The sequence below is a fragment of the Salarias fasciatus genome (genome assembly GCF_902148845.1).
Source record: "Salarias fasciatus chromosome 23 unlocalized genomic scaffold, fSalaFa1.1 super_scaffold_20, whole genome shotgun sequence".
NCBI lineage: Eukaryota > Metazoa > Chordata > Actinopteri > Blenniiformes > Blenniidae > Salarias > Salarias fasciatus.
The window spans coordinates 2359064-2376141 of NW_021941230.1; the positions used below are offsets into that span (position 1 = coordinate 2359064).

Below are 17078 nucleotides of genomic sequence, written 5' to 3' on the forward strand. Positions count from 1 at the left end.
AAGATGCTCAAACTCAGATAATCACCTCCGGTCAGCACCGCCTGCAGCAGAGCCAGTGATTAGTGAAGACTGTAACACACTGTAGAGGCTGAGCTGAGAGAGCTGACGGTGTGTGAACTATGTGTGTGTTCGTCTGCTCTGGTCTGTGGTGAGAAGCAGAAGTGAGTGCAGGAAGTTACTTCCTGGTTCCTCTCTCCGCCCTCCTTCCTCCAGCGCTCTGCAGGACACGTGATTTCTCTGAAGGGTGAGAAAACATTTCCTCATGAAGGAAAGAAGGTGAGAAGCTTCCAGAACAGAGCAGAAGACTTTTCATCCTCTCATTTCAACCTGCTGACTGCTCCTTTCTTCTTTTTCACCTTTTCACTTCACATTGAGACCAAAATTCAACTCATTTTGACCTGAAAATGCTTCGATCCTTCAAAGGTAAGGACACACACACGCACACACACACACACACACACACACACACACACACACACACACACACACACACACACACACACACACACACACACACACACACACACACACACAGGTTGTTGTTCTGTTTTCTGTTTATTCAGTTCAGTTGTGTGTTTATCGCCTGTTTGATGGTTTTAGCTTGACTTTCTGCAGAGGTGGAGACCTGAACAGTTTCTCATGGAGGTGAGCAGGTTTGACACAGGAAACAATCTGATGGTTCAACACTGAGCGTGAATTATGGGAGTGTATCGTTAACAAAAGGAAGGCCACACACACACGCACACACACTCAATTGGGCATACACACACGTGTGTGCACATTCACACATGATTGCACAGACACCCCCAGACATGAATACACAGACATACTTGTTTGCACACACGCACAAGCACACACAAACATGTGCACACACACAGACATGCACACACACTAGTGGGACACAAGTCTGCAGAATGACACAAAACTTCTATTCAGTTTTGTTTTTATGTAGTTTTATTTCTACACTGTTTATCAGCAAAGAATTCAATTAAAAAAAAAAAAAAAAAGAAAGAAATCAACATGAGCAGCAGGAGACAGTGGACAGGAAAGACTGATCTGATGGGAAGAAACCTGCAGAACCAGACTCAGAGGAGACTTTCTGCTCTTATTTATATTGAGGGTACAGAAGAGAAGAAAGGAGAGGACAGAGAAAGATTGTCTCTATTTCATTGACTGTAACATGATGAAGGCTTGAAACAGGAAGTTCAACAGGAAGGGAGAGAGAGAGAGAGAGAGAGAGAGAGAGAGAGAGAGGTCAAAGACTAACTAAGCTCATCAGTCTGCGTCTGACTGATGAGTCTGATGAGACGAACCGACACAAACAAACTGAAGAGACAAGACTAAATCCTGGATAGTCCAAAGAGACGGGACACGACTGGAAAACAAGAAGACCGGACACACCAGGTGTGGCAGACCAGGAGACGTAGACAGAGGACAGGACTGAAGGACACAGACAGAGGACAGGGATGGACAGACGGGACACAGGACCCTGACTGACAGAACTGAATGTCCCTCCTAAAAGTCCCTCCCCAGGCTCAGACTTGTTTCTGGTGCTGAACGGCCGACTCAACGTGGTGAGAAACAGGAAACAGACACACAGATGTTGTGAAATAACAGCAGTGATGAACGATGTGGACACATCTCTGATAACAATATCAGTTTGTGGTTGACAGCTGGCAACAACACCTGTTCTGGTTCTGATCTGAAATCAATAACAGAGACGAAAATGCTTCAGAATCAGTCAACTTGAATTAAACCTTTTAGTTAATTGTAAAGGGTTTTATATGTTTTATTTGAAACAGCATTGATATGTGTTGATAGAGGGACTAACACTGAAAGAATCAATAAAATCAGATTTCTTGGGGTCACAATAGATGAACAGTCATCCTGTGAGTCACATGTTAAACATTTATAAACCAAACTTTCATCAGGGATCACAATATCCATGTTATTAAATGTCGAGCACACACATTCATTAGTTTTACTGTGAAAATGCCAAATCTTCTGGATGTGGTGGAACTACAGACAAATAACATTCAAGGAAAAGACAACCTGCAGCCAGAAAATATTTTAAAAAATCATTTATTGATGGAGAAGGAGCTCATAATGTAATCTAAACTCATTTTTAAATAGTATCAAGATGAAAGTATCACTGTTGGTGACACTCATTTTGACCTAAAAATGCTTTTATCCTTCAAAGGTATGGACACACACACAGACACACACACACACACACACACAGACACACACACACACACACACACACACACACACACACACTTTTGAATTTATATCCTTGTGGGGACCTCCCATTGACTCCCATTCATGTCTAACTCCTAACCCTGACCCTTACCCGAACCCTAACCCACACCAAAACAAAGCGTAGCCCTAAAGAAATGTTTTTGCACTTTTACTGTTTTTAGTAACAACAACATGGTCAAGAAAACACAGTTTCCCCTCATGGGGACCCAAGAAATGTCCCCACAAGGCACATCGTGCCGGAATTTCCTATCCTTGTGGGGACATTTGGTCCCCACAAGGATGGAAAAACGTGTACACACACACACACACACACACACACACACACACACACACACACACACACACACACACACACACACACACAGTTGACAAATGAGGCTCCTGTTCCTCTGACTTCTGTTCCCTGACTCTTGGTCTCTGAATCCTGGTCCCTGATTCCTGGTCCATGACTCTTGCTCCCTGACTCCTCGTGTCTGTCTCCGACTCCTGGTGTCTGACTTTTTTTTTAGGTCCCTGACTCACATCCAGAAGATGGACCCAAACACAGACCACATGAGGATGGAGTACTGAAGGGTTTACTGCAGTTCAGAGGCATGGGAACCCAAAGCAGAGTCACAGAAGGCTGCATGACAAGAGCACACAAGGAACCAGAGCAAGGTGACCGGGGAAACACAAAGGAAGCAAGATGAACCAACAACCACACGAGAGCTGAGAAAGGTTTATAAAGGGGAAGACACAGGTGTAGCGCATGAGGGTAATGAGCACACAGGGAAAGACCATTGGTCGATGGAAACATGAGGCGAGGTAGACAACAGCTGGGGTTGATGACACACAGGGACACAGACTAGGATGGGACCCAGCCAGGGGGCGGGGCCCATAGGGTCCTGACATGGTCATTGACTCATGGGCTGTGTTCGAAACCGCATTACCTACGACTCATACTAACTTATTGAGTATGCAGTGTGTTTACACTGGCAGTATGCGATTTGTGAGTATGTGAGAAGTTCCCGGATGCATACTGCATTCGCCAGAAATGTTGAGTGTACATCGTGGGTTTACTACTCATACTGAAATTACCCAAGATGCAACGCCACAGACAGCGGGAGAGCGGGAGCTGATGAGCATGGAGCAGCAGCAGCAATTTGTTCCACATTATTGGTTATTTTGTTATTTATTTATTTTAATAAACTTTATTCAGTTCACAATGACTGTTTCTTAATGATGTACATTTAGCAAGCTGAGTATGGTTATAGATATAATTTTCCCTCCAATTTTTGTGCTTGTAGGTATGTTATGTTAGAGATTTCTGATAGGATTTACATTGAAAATAGTTTAGAAAAAAGAACAACAAAACATTTACATCTGAAAACAAGTCCATGTTGGAAGCGGCCATGATGTACCGAAGACGGCGAGCCGATCGTCGTTGAAGAGCCGAAAAAACTCTCCGTCGGTAAAGCATCCTGGTCCGATTCCGTTAACGGGACACCAGTCCAAACGGCGATGTTAAGCGAGATTTATTGCTGAAAGGTTGGCTTCTTCTTTTCAAAGTAAAAGCAAATATTTATCACTGAGGTTTTTTTTGCATGAGAAAAGGAAAGGGTTTATTTTGGTGAAAATAACCGGAAGTGCGTTGCTCACTGTGGCTGGCTTAAATTTCGCCGAATTCGTCCCAACAAAATCATAAACGGCTGGTATTCTGACAAATAAACGACACACTCGGGCTCTAAACCACCACTTTGTCGCCTAATTAAAAAAAAAAAAATCTCAATAAAGTTGTACATTTGAAGAGTTTAGAGCTAAAGTGAAATCAGCTTTAGCCGGTCGATTTCGGCTGGGGGAGGAGTGCAATGCATTGTGGGTTATGTAGTATGCTGTAGTGTAAACGCTTTGCATACTGTCTGATGGACTGGGTATGGAGTTTGCAGTATGGACAGTATGGGTATGGAAGTATGAAGTAGGCAGTATGCGGTTTCGAACACAGCTATGGTCTCTGATTCCTGGTCTGTACTCAAAGTTGTCAAGAATATATAATAAAATCTGTGGTGGTAGTCCCCGAATAGAATCAGACGTTGACTTTGATAAAAATTAACCTGAAACAAGAGAATGATTGAGAAGGAGCTCATGAGGATTTTTGTTTTGTGTTTTTCAGAGTCAAACATCGAGCATGTCAACACCTCATCGTGGTCTTTCCAGGGACTCTATGAACAGAGCGAAAGTTTAGTGAAAAAAATCAGACTCTTCTGAAGGTCAAAGATGAGCACAACTCCAGAAACCCTCCTGGCAATTCTGGAGGATTTGGGACGTGAAGACTTTGAAACGTTCCAGTGGTATTTGTGGCACGACGGGGTTCTTGAAGCATTCAAACCAATCCCAAAGAGCAAACTGGAGGGATTGGACAGGAAACACACAGTGGATGAGATGATCCACATGTACAGGAGCCAAACTCTTGAAGTCACGAAAATGGTTTTAGAGAAAATAAAGATGACGGGTATTTGGGAGAAGCACTACAAAAACATCTCAGAACCTGAAGGTAAGTCTTGAAAACATGAAATTTTGATGTTGTAACTTACATTTGCAAAATGTGAAGCAACAGAAATGAATCATGACAGGTGAAATGGCAATAACTGTCCTCTGCTTTTACAATGTTTGATCTTTTCTCTTGCTGGCATTGTATTTGCTAAGAATTATACATGACTTCACACAAAACATCAAAAGTCTTTGTAGTTATTGTTGAAGATCAGTTTAAGATTTCTGCATGACATTTTGCACCCAGTCTGAAATTCACAGTGAAATAAGCTGAAGAGAAAACAAACACATGAGAAAATGATTCTTGATTCTTCATTTACCATCTTAAGGACCACCTAATTTAAGTGGATTGTTTCTGATAATCCAAACCCAAATGTCAAAGCAAAGACCTTCCAGTTACCGATGATGTGTACAGAAAGTGTGTGTGTTAAATTAAATTAATTTTAGAGCAATTTGAATGAGTCAAAATGAGTTTTTTGTTTGTTTGTTTTTTGTCTCTGAAAAAAATAAATAGGGAACGACGGACCTCAAAAAGTTCTTTTGTCAGCAATACCTAAGAAGTGCCAGGAAAAACTGAAGTTCAAGCTGAGGAACAAGTTCCAGTGTGTGTTTGAGGGGATCCCTGAGCAAGGAGAATCCACCCAGCTGAACCAGATCTACACAGAGCTGAAAATCACAGAGGGAGGGACTGCAGGGGTTAATCAGGAACATGAGGTCATACAGATTGAAACAGCATCCAGGAAACCAGTCAGAGAAGAAAGAAGCATCAAACCAGGAGACATCTTTAAAGCCTCACCTGACAAATCTCAACCAATCAGAACAGTGCTGACAAAGGGAGTAGCTGGCATTGGGAAAACTGTCCTGACACAGAAGTTCACTCTGGACTGGGCTGAAGACAAAGACAACCAGGACATCCACTTCATATTTCCATTCTCCTTCAGAGAGCTGAATGTGCTGAAGGAGAAGAAGTTCAGCTTGGTGGGACTTGTTCATCACTTCTTCACTGAAATCCAAAAAGCAGGAATTGACAGTTTTGAAGAATTCCAGGTGATCTTCATCTTTGACGGTCTGGATGAGTGTCGACTCCCTCTGAACTTCTACCGCACTGAGATCCTGACTGATGCTACAGAGCCCACCTCACTGGATGTTCTGCTGATAAACCTCGTCAAGGGGGAACTGCTTCCCTCTGCTCGCCTCTGGATCACCACACGACCTGCAGCAGCCAGTCAGATCCCTGCCAAATGTGTGGACAGGGTGACAGAGGTCCGAGGGTTCACTGACCAACAGAAGGAGGAGTACTTCAGGAGGAGGTTCAGAGAGGAGGAGCAGGCCAGCCGGATCATCTCCCACATCAAGACCTCCAGGAGCCTCCACATCATGTGCCACATCCCAGTCTTCTGCTGGATCACTGCTGAAGTTCTGGAAGAAGAGTTGAATATCAGAGAGGGAGGAGAGCTGCCCAAGACCCTGACTGAGATGTACATCCACCACCTGGTGGTCCAGGTCAAAATGAACAGCATCAAGTATGATGACGAACCTGCCTCAGATGAAACCTGGAGTCCAGAGAGCAGGAAGATGATAGAGTCTCTGGGAAAACTGGCTTTTGATCAGCTGCAGAAAGGAAACCTGATCTTTGATCCGTCCGACCTAACAGAGTGTGGCATCGATCTCAAAGCAGCCTCAGTACACTCAGGAATGTTCACAAAGGTCTTGAAAAAGGAGAAGGGCCACCACAACACTGTGTTCTGTTTCATTCATCTGAGCATTCAGGAGTTTCTGGCTGCTCTTCATGTCCATCAGACCTTCATCAACTCTGGAATCAACCTGCTGGAAAAGGTACAATCCATCAGGTTGCCAAAAGTGATGAAGAAGACACCTAAGCTCCACGATCTCCATCAGAGAGCTGTGGACGAGGCCTTGAAGAGTCCAAATGGACACCTGGACTTGTTTCTCCGCTTCCTCCTGGGTCTTTCACTGGAGACCAATCAGAGTCTCCTTCGAGGTCTGCTGACACAGACAGGAAGTAGCTCACAGTCCAATCAGAAAACAGTCCAGTACATCAAAAAGAAGCTGAATGAGAGTCTGTCTGCAGAGAGGAGCATCAATCTGTTCCACTGTCTGAATGAACTGAATGATGGTTCTCTGGTGGAGGAGATCCAACAATCTCTGAGGTCAGGAAGTCTGTCCACAGTTACACTGTCTCTTGCTCAGTGGTCAGCTCTGGTCTTCATCTTACTGTCATCAGAAGAAGATCTGAAGGAATTTGACCTGAAGAAATACTTTGCTTCAGAGGAGGCTCTTCAGAGGCTGCTGCCTGTGGTCAAAGCCTCCAACAAAGCTCTGTATGTACTTCATGAACTAATATGGAGAACTGAGCCAATGACAAACATTTAACTGCTTTTCATTGTTGGTTCACCTTCAGGTTGAGTGGATGTGGTCTGTCAGAGAGCAGCTGTGAAGCTCTGTCCTCAGTTCTCAGCTCTCAGTCCTCCAGTCTGACACATCTGGACCTGAGTAACAACGGCCTGAAGGATTCAGGAGTGAAGCTTCTGTGTCCTGGACTGGAGAGTCCTCACTGTAAACTGGAAACTCTCAGGTCAGGATTAAACTCCTGGTTGTGGATACACAGCACTGGATCCTTCACTGCTGTTTGTTGCAGTGGAGGATTCACACTGTACTCTGAAAATAAGGTTCCATAATGATTGTTAAATGACGTCCACCACTCTGTTCTCCTCCTGAGATCTAGAGAATATGTCAGTGGAACATTATAGGATCTTGATGTTTCCTTGAGCATTCTCCTGAAAGTAAAACCACAAATTGAAATTTCGAGTCAAAATTCAATTGGAGAGTAGCGGGTTTACATCCTCTGCTCACTGAGTTTGTGATGCTCGAAGTCAGATTTGGAGAACTGAGTCCATGACGAACATTGATCTGGTTTTGATTGCTGGTTCTTCTTCAGGTTGAGCGGCTGTGGTCTGTCAGAGGGAAGCTGTGAAGCTCTGTCTTCAGTTCTCAGCTCTCAGTCCTCCAGTCTGACACATCTGGACCTGAGTAACAACGACCTGAAGGATTCAGGAGTGAAGTTGCTGTTTGCTGCTGCAGTGGAGTCCACACACTCCACACTGAAGACTCTCAGGTTCTAACATTATTCTTTGTGCCAGCACCTGACAAAGCACAAATATTACTATTCTCTTCGGGCCTCATCCAGGGTTAAATTTCAATAAAATTCTTCTCATGTGAAAAGTTTGGCGTGTGACCACAGGAATTGGAGTAGCACAACAAAAACCACATCAAAACGTGCAGGAAATTCAGGAATGATATGTTATGACTTTAGTCAGCGTTCCAGTGAAAAAATCCTGAGAAAACTCTAAAAAAAAAAAAAACAGAAATTTTATGCTCATGTAAGCAGGCCGACTGAAAAAAAAAAAGAAAAAAAAAATGCCTCAACAAGTCCATCGTGCGTCGCCACAGTTTCACGAAGAGATGTCATTAAAATATGAAGATATTGCCATTTTTGTCCTCTATCCAGATGTGAAAAACTCATTTCGATATCTTCTACCAAATTTAAACTATGAGCTTTAAAGTTTGGTAAGAATATCAGCTGTTTTTGGAGTTTATAATGGGTGTATGTTGGAGAGGACCAGAGTGGGAGAGTGGCAGTTCGAGTGCAAAAGACCCTTGATTTAAACCCCCTCAAACAATTATCTCATCACCCCGCCCACATTTGTGTCTCAATCTCAACAAATGATACACCACAAAACAGGAATAATCCTTGCAATTATCACAATGCTTTAATTTTTTGTGTATCTCAAACCATTCTCTCTCCAGATGCATTAGTTTAAGGAGAGTGCAGAATTTTCTCCCATCCGCTCCATTGCATTTTGGAGAGAGATTTTCTTAACTGAATCTCACAAGTTCCCATATTTTTACAAACTGATTCCTGCTGTATGGATGATCCTACAGACATGAAAATTTCAGGATGATTCCATGGAAAGCTTCGAACAATCATAGTGAACAAAAAACGGTTCAATTTCACCTCTCGGTTCCTGAGAAACAACATTTCTTCAACCAAACTGAATGAAAAACTGCAGATTCAGCGTCATGACTGCTGAGTGCAGCTGGTCTCCATGGCAACAGACACACTTGCTGACTCTCTGTCATGGCTGAACTCAGCTCAGAGCTCACAGTGAAAATGAAGGAGTTATACACACACACACACACACACACACACACAAACAAATACACAAATTACGCTGTTGGCAGTCAGCAGACACAAAGTAACAGTTTCCTCTGGAATTTTTTAGTTGGGAAATAATATCCACCACTTAGTGGTCATCATATTTGTAGAACATCTCTATCTTGTCTGAAGAACATTGCACTGGAACATTGTAGCCTCTTTTGATTTTCTTACACCAACACACTCTGTTTGTGTAATGGCTCCAAGTTAGATATGTCGAACTGACTTCATGAAAAACATCGATCTGTTTTTTGTTGTTGGTTCTTCTTCAGGTTGAGCCGCTGTGGTCTGTCAAAGAGAAGCTGTGGAGATCTGTCCCCAGTTATCAACTCTCAGTCCTCCAGTCTGACACATCTGGACCTGAGTAACAACGACCTGAAGGATTCAGGAGTGAAGCTTCTGTTTCATGGACTGGAGAGTCCTCACTGTAAACTGGAAGCTCTCAGGTCAGGATCCAGCTGCTGCTTGATCAGGTTGATGTTGGTGCAGATCATGTGGAAGATCTTCTTTCTTCCTTCTTGAGTTGATGCAGCCATGTTTGTGTCTCCAGTCTGTCAGGGTGTCTGGTCTCAGAGGAAGGCTGTGCTTCTCTGGTCTCAGCTGTGAGATCCAAGTCCTCCCATCTGAGAGAGCTGGACCTGAGCTACAACCATCCAGGAGACTCAGGAGTCAAACTACTATCTGAGGCTGCGAAGGATCCACACTGCAAACTGAAGACTCTCAGGTATGAATTCACAACAGGAGCTCATCCTGGAGGCTGAGATGTTCTTCAACTTATCTCCAGTTGATGATCACACAGAATTTATCAGGAGGTTTTAATACTCTCATGTGAGAAGGCTCCTAAATGTTGAACAGTATTCCTCACAGTTGTAACCCTGGACACTAGCTTCATCATTAGATTTGGAAAAGATGTGTGATAAAGTTAATTGAGAGTTTATGTGGGATGTCGTGGACAGGTTTGCATTAGGAGAGGAGTTGATATAAAAGAATAAAAAATAAAACAAACTCTCTTATCATTCTCAACAAGTTTGTATCTTGACCAATGTCATGTTCTCTTCTCCCTTCCTATGCTGTAAAGGAACAATACAGGGACGCCTTATGTCCTCCTTCTTTTAGTCCTCACCTCAGAGACACTGGAAGAATCAGGAATAGTCAGGATATTCACACTGTTACTTAAGGCAAGACCACATAAGATACTGTTGTATGCTGACGACATTTCACTTTTTCTTCCAAACCCTGATGTCTCAGTCCTGGAACCTCTGTCATGATGAAGTCAACTGGTTCAATATGTGGAAACAAAGCAAATCTGAGGCTGTGCTCCTGGAGAATTATGGCAGCACAAGTTCAGTTAGGAATTTTCCATTACAAAGTTACACCTCAGGCTTTGTCTAGCTCGGTATCAAGGTGTCACCTCATGGTGGAGACTTCATGTTCTGCCTTCAGTTAGAGCAGTTCAGAATGACCTTGAGAGATGGCATGACCTCCCATCTGCTGGATGAATTTGTCTCATAAAGATGAACAGATGTCCTGCATTGGTTGATTATTTGCAGATGTTACCATGTGAATATCAAAGAAAGTAACTTCAGATCTAGAAAAGGTCTCGTCATGATTTAAGAAATCCAGATTTAGAATTATGACTTTAAAACTGCCTCGAGACCTAATTTGAAATTCTATAACTGTTGCTGTCTCGCCTGAATAACCTGAGGCTGGCTACAGTTTCAGTTTGAAATCTTAAACAGGTTTTGATGAGAGTTTACACAGCAAGGGATAGGAAGAGGGGAACCAAACTATGGAAATAAAGGAGAGCTTTACCAGGGCAACACACTGATGTCCTTTTCAGCCACTTCTATAAAAATATTACACTGCATCTGAACATGTTTTGAAGAACCTTCATTGAACATTGTGACCATGGAAAAAGTCAAGGAGAATGCAGGACACCGAAAATCAAGTTGACTGGGTCTTTACTGGCACACAGCATGCAGCTAGAGAGAGAAAGAGAGAGAGACTTACGGAATTCCTGCCAGGTAACACACACCCAGAGCTCCCTCGAGGGAGAAGCAGAAGTTTCAGAATACTGCACTTCAAGTCTGTGTTGTTACTCTGTAAAAGTTGAAAAATCTCCCCACAGATGCTCCTATTTCCAGTGATATAGAATTTTTTTGATTGTACTTGAAGGATTCAAGACATGCTCTTTCTCATTCTTCTTCACTGTTCTGCTGCAAAGATCCATCAGATATCAGCAAGGTCATTCAGAAGTGGGAACATGATCCAGCTGGTCAATATGTTGAAGATGACTGGCATGAAGCAAAATCCTCTGAAGAAAAAACATTGATCTGGAACCGAATGAAAGGAAGCCAATACAACAGTGGTCAGCAGCTGGCGGCCTGCGGGCCAAAACGGGCCCGTGAACAACAACATCTGGCCCGCTAGATGATTTGGAAAATCTGAGGCAGCTGATTGACGGAGGCAGTAACATGGTCCATTGACTTGTAGCCAAACTGCCTCCACTTCCTGTTTGAAAACAAAGGACTGAGCTTCAGCAGCAACGGCTCTGAGATGATAGAACTCTCTGGTCCTGGAGCTCTGAATCACCAAGTCTTTCAAACCTTCAAAACAAAGCTCATGATCTTTTTATTTTTCAAAACATTTTCTTAGATCTTTACATCAATTCAGTATCTTTTTTTTTTTTTTACTTTAATCTGGAAAGCCATTTGGAACTGTGTTGTAGAAAAGTGCAATACAGAAATTTTACTCTTATCCATCATCCATCCAACCATCCCTCCCTCCCTCCCTCCCTCCAGACTCATTCAAACATGGACTAAGAGCTCTTTCAGCCTCTTTCTGTGTCTCCAGAGACAAACTGAGGAGCTCTGCTTCATGCTGAACAGCAGTTTGGACTCATGTTGGAGAGAAAACCCCTCTGACTGTCTTTCTTCCTGCAGGGTGGAGCATGGTGGAGAGCAGAGGCTCAAACCTGGTCTGAGGAAGTGTGAGTAGGACTCATCACTGTCTGTTTGTCTTTCAATCACAGCTTTGGATTCATTCAAACATTACTGACAAGAGAAGCCTGACATAAAGTGTCCTCATTAAACATTCTCTCAATCAGGAAGTCCACAAACAACAAATCTATCACGTGTGTCTGATCAGGACTTTTCTCTTTTTCTCTCCATCAGATCTCACTCAACTTGAACTGGATGAAAACTCAATGAGCAGAAAGCTCAAACTGTCCAACAACAACAGGACGGTGACACATGTGGAGGAAGAGCAGCCGTATCCTGATCACCCAGATAGATTTGATGACCCGACTCATCAGCTGCTGGGCAGAAATGATCTGAGTGGTCGATGTTACTGGGAGGTCGAGTGGAGCGGAAATCTTGATATATCAGTGAGTTACAGAGGAATCAGGAGGACAGGAGAAAGCTCTGAATGTGTGTTTGGATGGAACCATCAGTCCTGGAGTCTGGAGTGTTCTGATGGACGTTACTCCGTCTGTCACAATAAGACAGTAACGTCCATCTCCTCCTCCTCCTCCTCCTCCTCTGGTAGAGTAGCAGTGTATGTGGACTGTCCTGCTGGCTCTCTGTCCTTCTTCAGAGTCTCCTCTGACTCTCTGATCCACCTCTACACCTTCAACACCACATTCACTGAACCTCTGACTGCTGGATTTAGACTCTGGTCCTTTGGTTCTTCGGTGAATCTGTGTGATCAGTAGGAAGGACGGTCTCTGTTTCTGACAGCAGGAATGAGGAGAAGTGTGTCACCAGGTGGGAGAGGTTTATTAACAAGTAGCTCCAGTAGAGATCTGATTTCTTCTTTGTTCCTTCTTGTGTTTGCCGTCGTTTCATTGTTGCCATGCTTCTTGAAATGCTCAATCAGAAAGTAATAAAGGTAAATCATTGACAAGTGAAAGGCACTTTTTCACATTTCATTTTTGTGTTGAATTTAATTAGTGGTTAGATCAGGAACCAGCTAAAGGTTGCTGACACAATGCAACCGGATTATAACAAAGCTACCGCAATGCTAACAGCCACACGATGATAACTGGATGTTAATGTGATGTTAAAATGCCATCGCGATGCTAACATGGTAACACAACACCGAAGCAATGCTAACACAATAAAACAATACTAAAGTGATGGTAACACAATGACAACACAAACTGTGGAACTTTACTATTTTACTGTTATAGAAAAGTAGAGCTTGTGAACTCATGTAGTCTTGTCTGTCTAATCAGACACGTGTTAATGTTCATGCAAGGACTTCAGAGTATCTCTGTGCTGAAAGACAACTCCTTATCAGGCACGGCACAACAGGAGGAACAGCGGATCCACATCAGAGCATGAGAAGCAGAGGCCCAACCAGCCCAAACCAGCTCCAGTGATGTATGAACCAGAAGAATGAAGACGTCACCCCGCCTGCAAACGGAAGACTTGATAAATGCACACACATTAGATTAGACATCACCTTTTTGTTCTGACTCTGTCAGTGAGGGCTGCTGGAGGACAGACGAGGGACACAGAGGACCAGAATTCTGTCTGGAGGCTTCACACAAATAAATCGTAATCAGTGTTGGAGATCTGCATTGGGACTCTTTATTTCTGCACTCTATTTGGCATCCAAGAAAAAATCTGTAAGGTTCGAGGAGCAGTAGGAGGGGAGACCGGCCCGGCACCAGGGGGAGGAAAACTCTGTCCTCGATAGAACACAGTGGACTTCTGCAGATTATATTCATCTGTTACCATGGAAACATCATTAAAGCAGGACTAAAACTGGCTTCAATACACATTTGAAGCTGAACTTCTAATAGAGAATCATCACACTTCATTTCCACAGATGACATGACCCCTGACCCCTGACCCTGGAGCCAGCAGTCCTCTGAATGGATCCAGATCCAGGCTCAGTCTGTGTTTCTGCTCCATTCTGACCACACTTCCCTTGTTCTGGTTCTACTCAGATATAATGTGAGGTGGTGGACGTCAGTCCTCTTTCTGTGTTCTTGATAACGGTCAGGATCCTTTCTGATGCTGCTCTCATGTCAGCAGTGTGAAGCTCTGCTCTCACATTGGTGTCATCCTGTTCATCAAAGAGCCGTAAAGTAAAGCTGATGTTCGCTGATCGATCAGCTCCTGAACAGAGAGATTTCTTGAGAAGGAGGCGACTCCTTCACAGCTCCTCCTCCTGTGTGTCTGACAGTCGGACTGAGACAGAGACCACTGGAACAAACCAGATGTGTGAAGAAAACACAGCTGGAGCTGAACTTTAACAACAAACTTGTTTCTAAAGTGACTGAATAGAAACCAGTGGACGTCTGTTTGTTAGGATATGAGAACACGAAGAGGATAAAAGAAGCTGGAACTCCTCAACAGAGAACTTCTTTTCTCATCATGAGTCAGAAAATAAATCTGTTAATTCTCCCTGGATCCATCTGGTTATTAACACCATAAAGTTTATAGAACATACAGTCATGAGATTCTGGATTACCAGTATTTTGGTTTAAGAATTATAAAAAAAAATAATCCGAGATTCCGTGTGACCAAACACTTCAAATCTCTGACAGAAATGAGTGAATCTGAGAAACGTCACTCCTGTGTGGGAAACAAACAGTGAGACTGGTGTTAAAGAGGACTCCACTTCCTGTTGAGAGCAGTCTGCAGCTTCTGCAGCTTCTGGCTGAAGTTCTGCAGGCAGCTTCTCCGGGCTCCACCCAGAGCCAGCTGGTCAGGAAACCTCTGCCTGATACCATCAACTGAAAGAACATTTCCACTGAACATCGAGGCTCCTGACAAACTAAATACTATCAACTGTTGGATGAGCTTCTTTCATTCATTAAAAACCAAAAGTAGTTGGTTGCCAACATGAACACAAAGTCATCATGACTCATGTTTTCATCTCCTTCAGTCAGGATGTGGTCATTGGATGAGCTCTGTCCAGGCTGTCAGGAGTCTGGATCACCTGCCTGATTTATGAGAATCGGTTGAGTCTTTTGGCTCCTTGAGCATGTCGGCTCGTTGGTCTAGGAGTATGATTCTCACTTCGGGTGTGAGAGGTCCCGGGTTCAATTCCCGGACGAGCCCTTTAATTAGCATTGCCATCCTTGTGGGGTCGAACTCCAGCTTCTCCAAGCTCAAATCAATAAAAACTCATCTGACATATGCAGAGGGACGTGAGGGCGTTTGAAAATAGCTGCATGAGAGTTAAAACAGCTTCTCTCATTCTCTGGTTCCTTCTGTAATGTCAGCTGATGTTGATCCAGATGTGGCTCCACCTTCATATGAAGCTTCAGAATTAACAGTCCTTCATTAACTGAATGAACTCATGAAGTCAGTGAGGAAAACTCCTGAACCACAGCATTTATGCTGAGTTTTTTAAAGATGGGTGGTAAATTTGACATATTAGTAAAAGCCTTCGATTCAGCAGTGGTTGAAAACATCCATGACAAATTCATAGAAACCTCATTGGCAGTGGTGGGATTTGAACCCATATCTCCTGAGAGACTGGAGCCTAAATCCAGTGCCTTGGACCGCTCGGCCACACTACCTGTGTGATATAAGAATTCATTCTTGAGGGTGGCAACTGGCAGTGAGAGGCTGTCTGCTCTGAAAACAGCTGGCAGTCAGTGAGTTCATGAGGAAGACATCTGAGGCTATTGAAATGTGGGGAGAGAAGAAAAGAGTGGACTGACCATGGTGCTTTGCTCCACCTCAGTATTGAAAGTAGGGCTGGACGATTCTTGCTAAAATGTGAATCTCAATTTTTCCCCATAAGAATCTAGATCTACGATTCTCACACGATTTTCATTTTTCCATGAATTTTTTTTTTAGTCTTTCTAAACAGACTAACAGGAACACAGTCAGAGTCACACTCAGTGCTGAACAACAGCTTGCAGCTTTGCTATAACAAAAAATAAATAAATAAATGTAAACCTTTCTCTAACACAAAGTGCATGCTTGACATGAAGTACAGTAGAATCAAAACTGAAACATATATAAATGACCCGAATATTGGATGATGTTTTTTCCAGGAATTGTATTCTCCAAAATGTGGTCAAACTGTAATAGTGGACTAGATTGTCGTTACACATCTGCACCGCTAGATGGAGCCAAAGTACCAGTGACCAGAAAGCAAATGGTGTGTGTGATCTGTGATCTGATGAATTTGATGGTTATAAAGTTTTTTTACATCATTAATGGAGTTATTGAACCTTTGAGGCTACTTATTTGTTGCTTATTCACCGAGTCACCGCCTCAGATTTTGAGAAAGAAAAACCAGTTTTTTATTTAATACTGCAGGGGCACACAGTCGAAGCTGGTCAGCTGACCTGAGAGACCGAGAGGGAGCATAGGGCTTCAAAACGCACTGGTAGCCAATGAAGAGATGATAAAATTGGAGTGATGTGATCAAATTTAGGAGTTCCTGTTAAAAGACGTGCAGCTGCATTTTGTACGAGCTGCAGTCTAGCAATGGCAGTCTCACTTACCCCAAAATACAGTGCATTGCAGTAATCCAGGCGAGTGGTTACAAAGGCGTGGATTACAGTTTCAAAGTGCTGTCGTGTTAAGAAGTGCTTGACTCTGGCTAGTTGCCGTAAGTGAAATAAACCAGACCTCACCACAGAGCGAATCTGACTTTCTAGTTTAAAACAAGGATCCATTTTAAAGCCAAGATTTACAACCTCATCTCTCCGATAGGGATTTAGAGAGCCCAAGTTGACAGACTTTGAAACTGAGTTGGGTCCAAACACCATAACTTCAGTTTTGGAGTTAAATCACATGAAATGTTATCTCTGTTGTGAGTTTTCCTAGAACAATTGTACAACAAAAAGTTGTTTTATGAGTGACCTTATTGTCTTTAACATATTTTTTATTTTCACAAAATGATATTTGAAAAATAGGGGTTGTCTTATAATCAGAGTCGTTCTATATTCAGGCCAATACGGTAGATCAATCTTACACTAACCTTCAGATAAACTAAATGAATTTTTCCCAGCCATTTTAAGCCATTTATAATACAGTTACCATAGTGATGATGCTAATTATCTCATCCTTCAGTCTGG

General features: G+C 43.0%; 1 protein-coding gene and 1 non-coding gene across 2 annotated transcripts; both read left to right on the forward strand.

Moving 5' to 3' along the window:
- Positions 1-273: 273 nt before the first annotated feature.
- LOC115384132 (NLR family CARD domain-containing protein 3-like) lies at positions 274-13565 on the forward strand. Its single transcript, XM_030086464.1, has 9 exons — positions 274-423; positions 2772-2919; positions 4412-4792; positions 5303-7130; positions 7748-7885; positions 9433-9471; positions 9576-9749; positions 11968-12014; positions 12199-13565. Exons 3-9 carry the CDS (start codon positions 4516-4518, stop codon positions 12735-12737), a joined length of 3042 nt encoding a protein of 1013 aa, XP_029942324.1. The 5' UTR covers positions 274-423; positions 2772-2919; positions 4412-4515; the 3' UTR covers positions 12738-13565.
- Positions 13566-15027: 1462 nt separating this feature from the next.
- On the forward strand, positions 15028-15099 carry trnap-cgg (transfer RNA proline (anticodon CGG)). The gene has a single exon. It is a non-coding gene; the product is annotated as a tRNA-Pro (tRNA).
- Positions 15100-17078: the final 1979 nt, after the last annotated feature.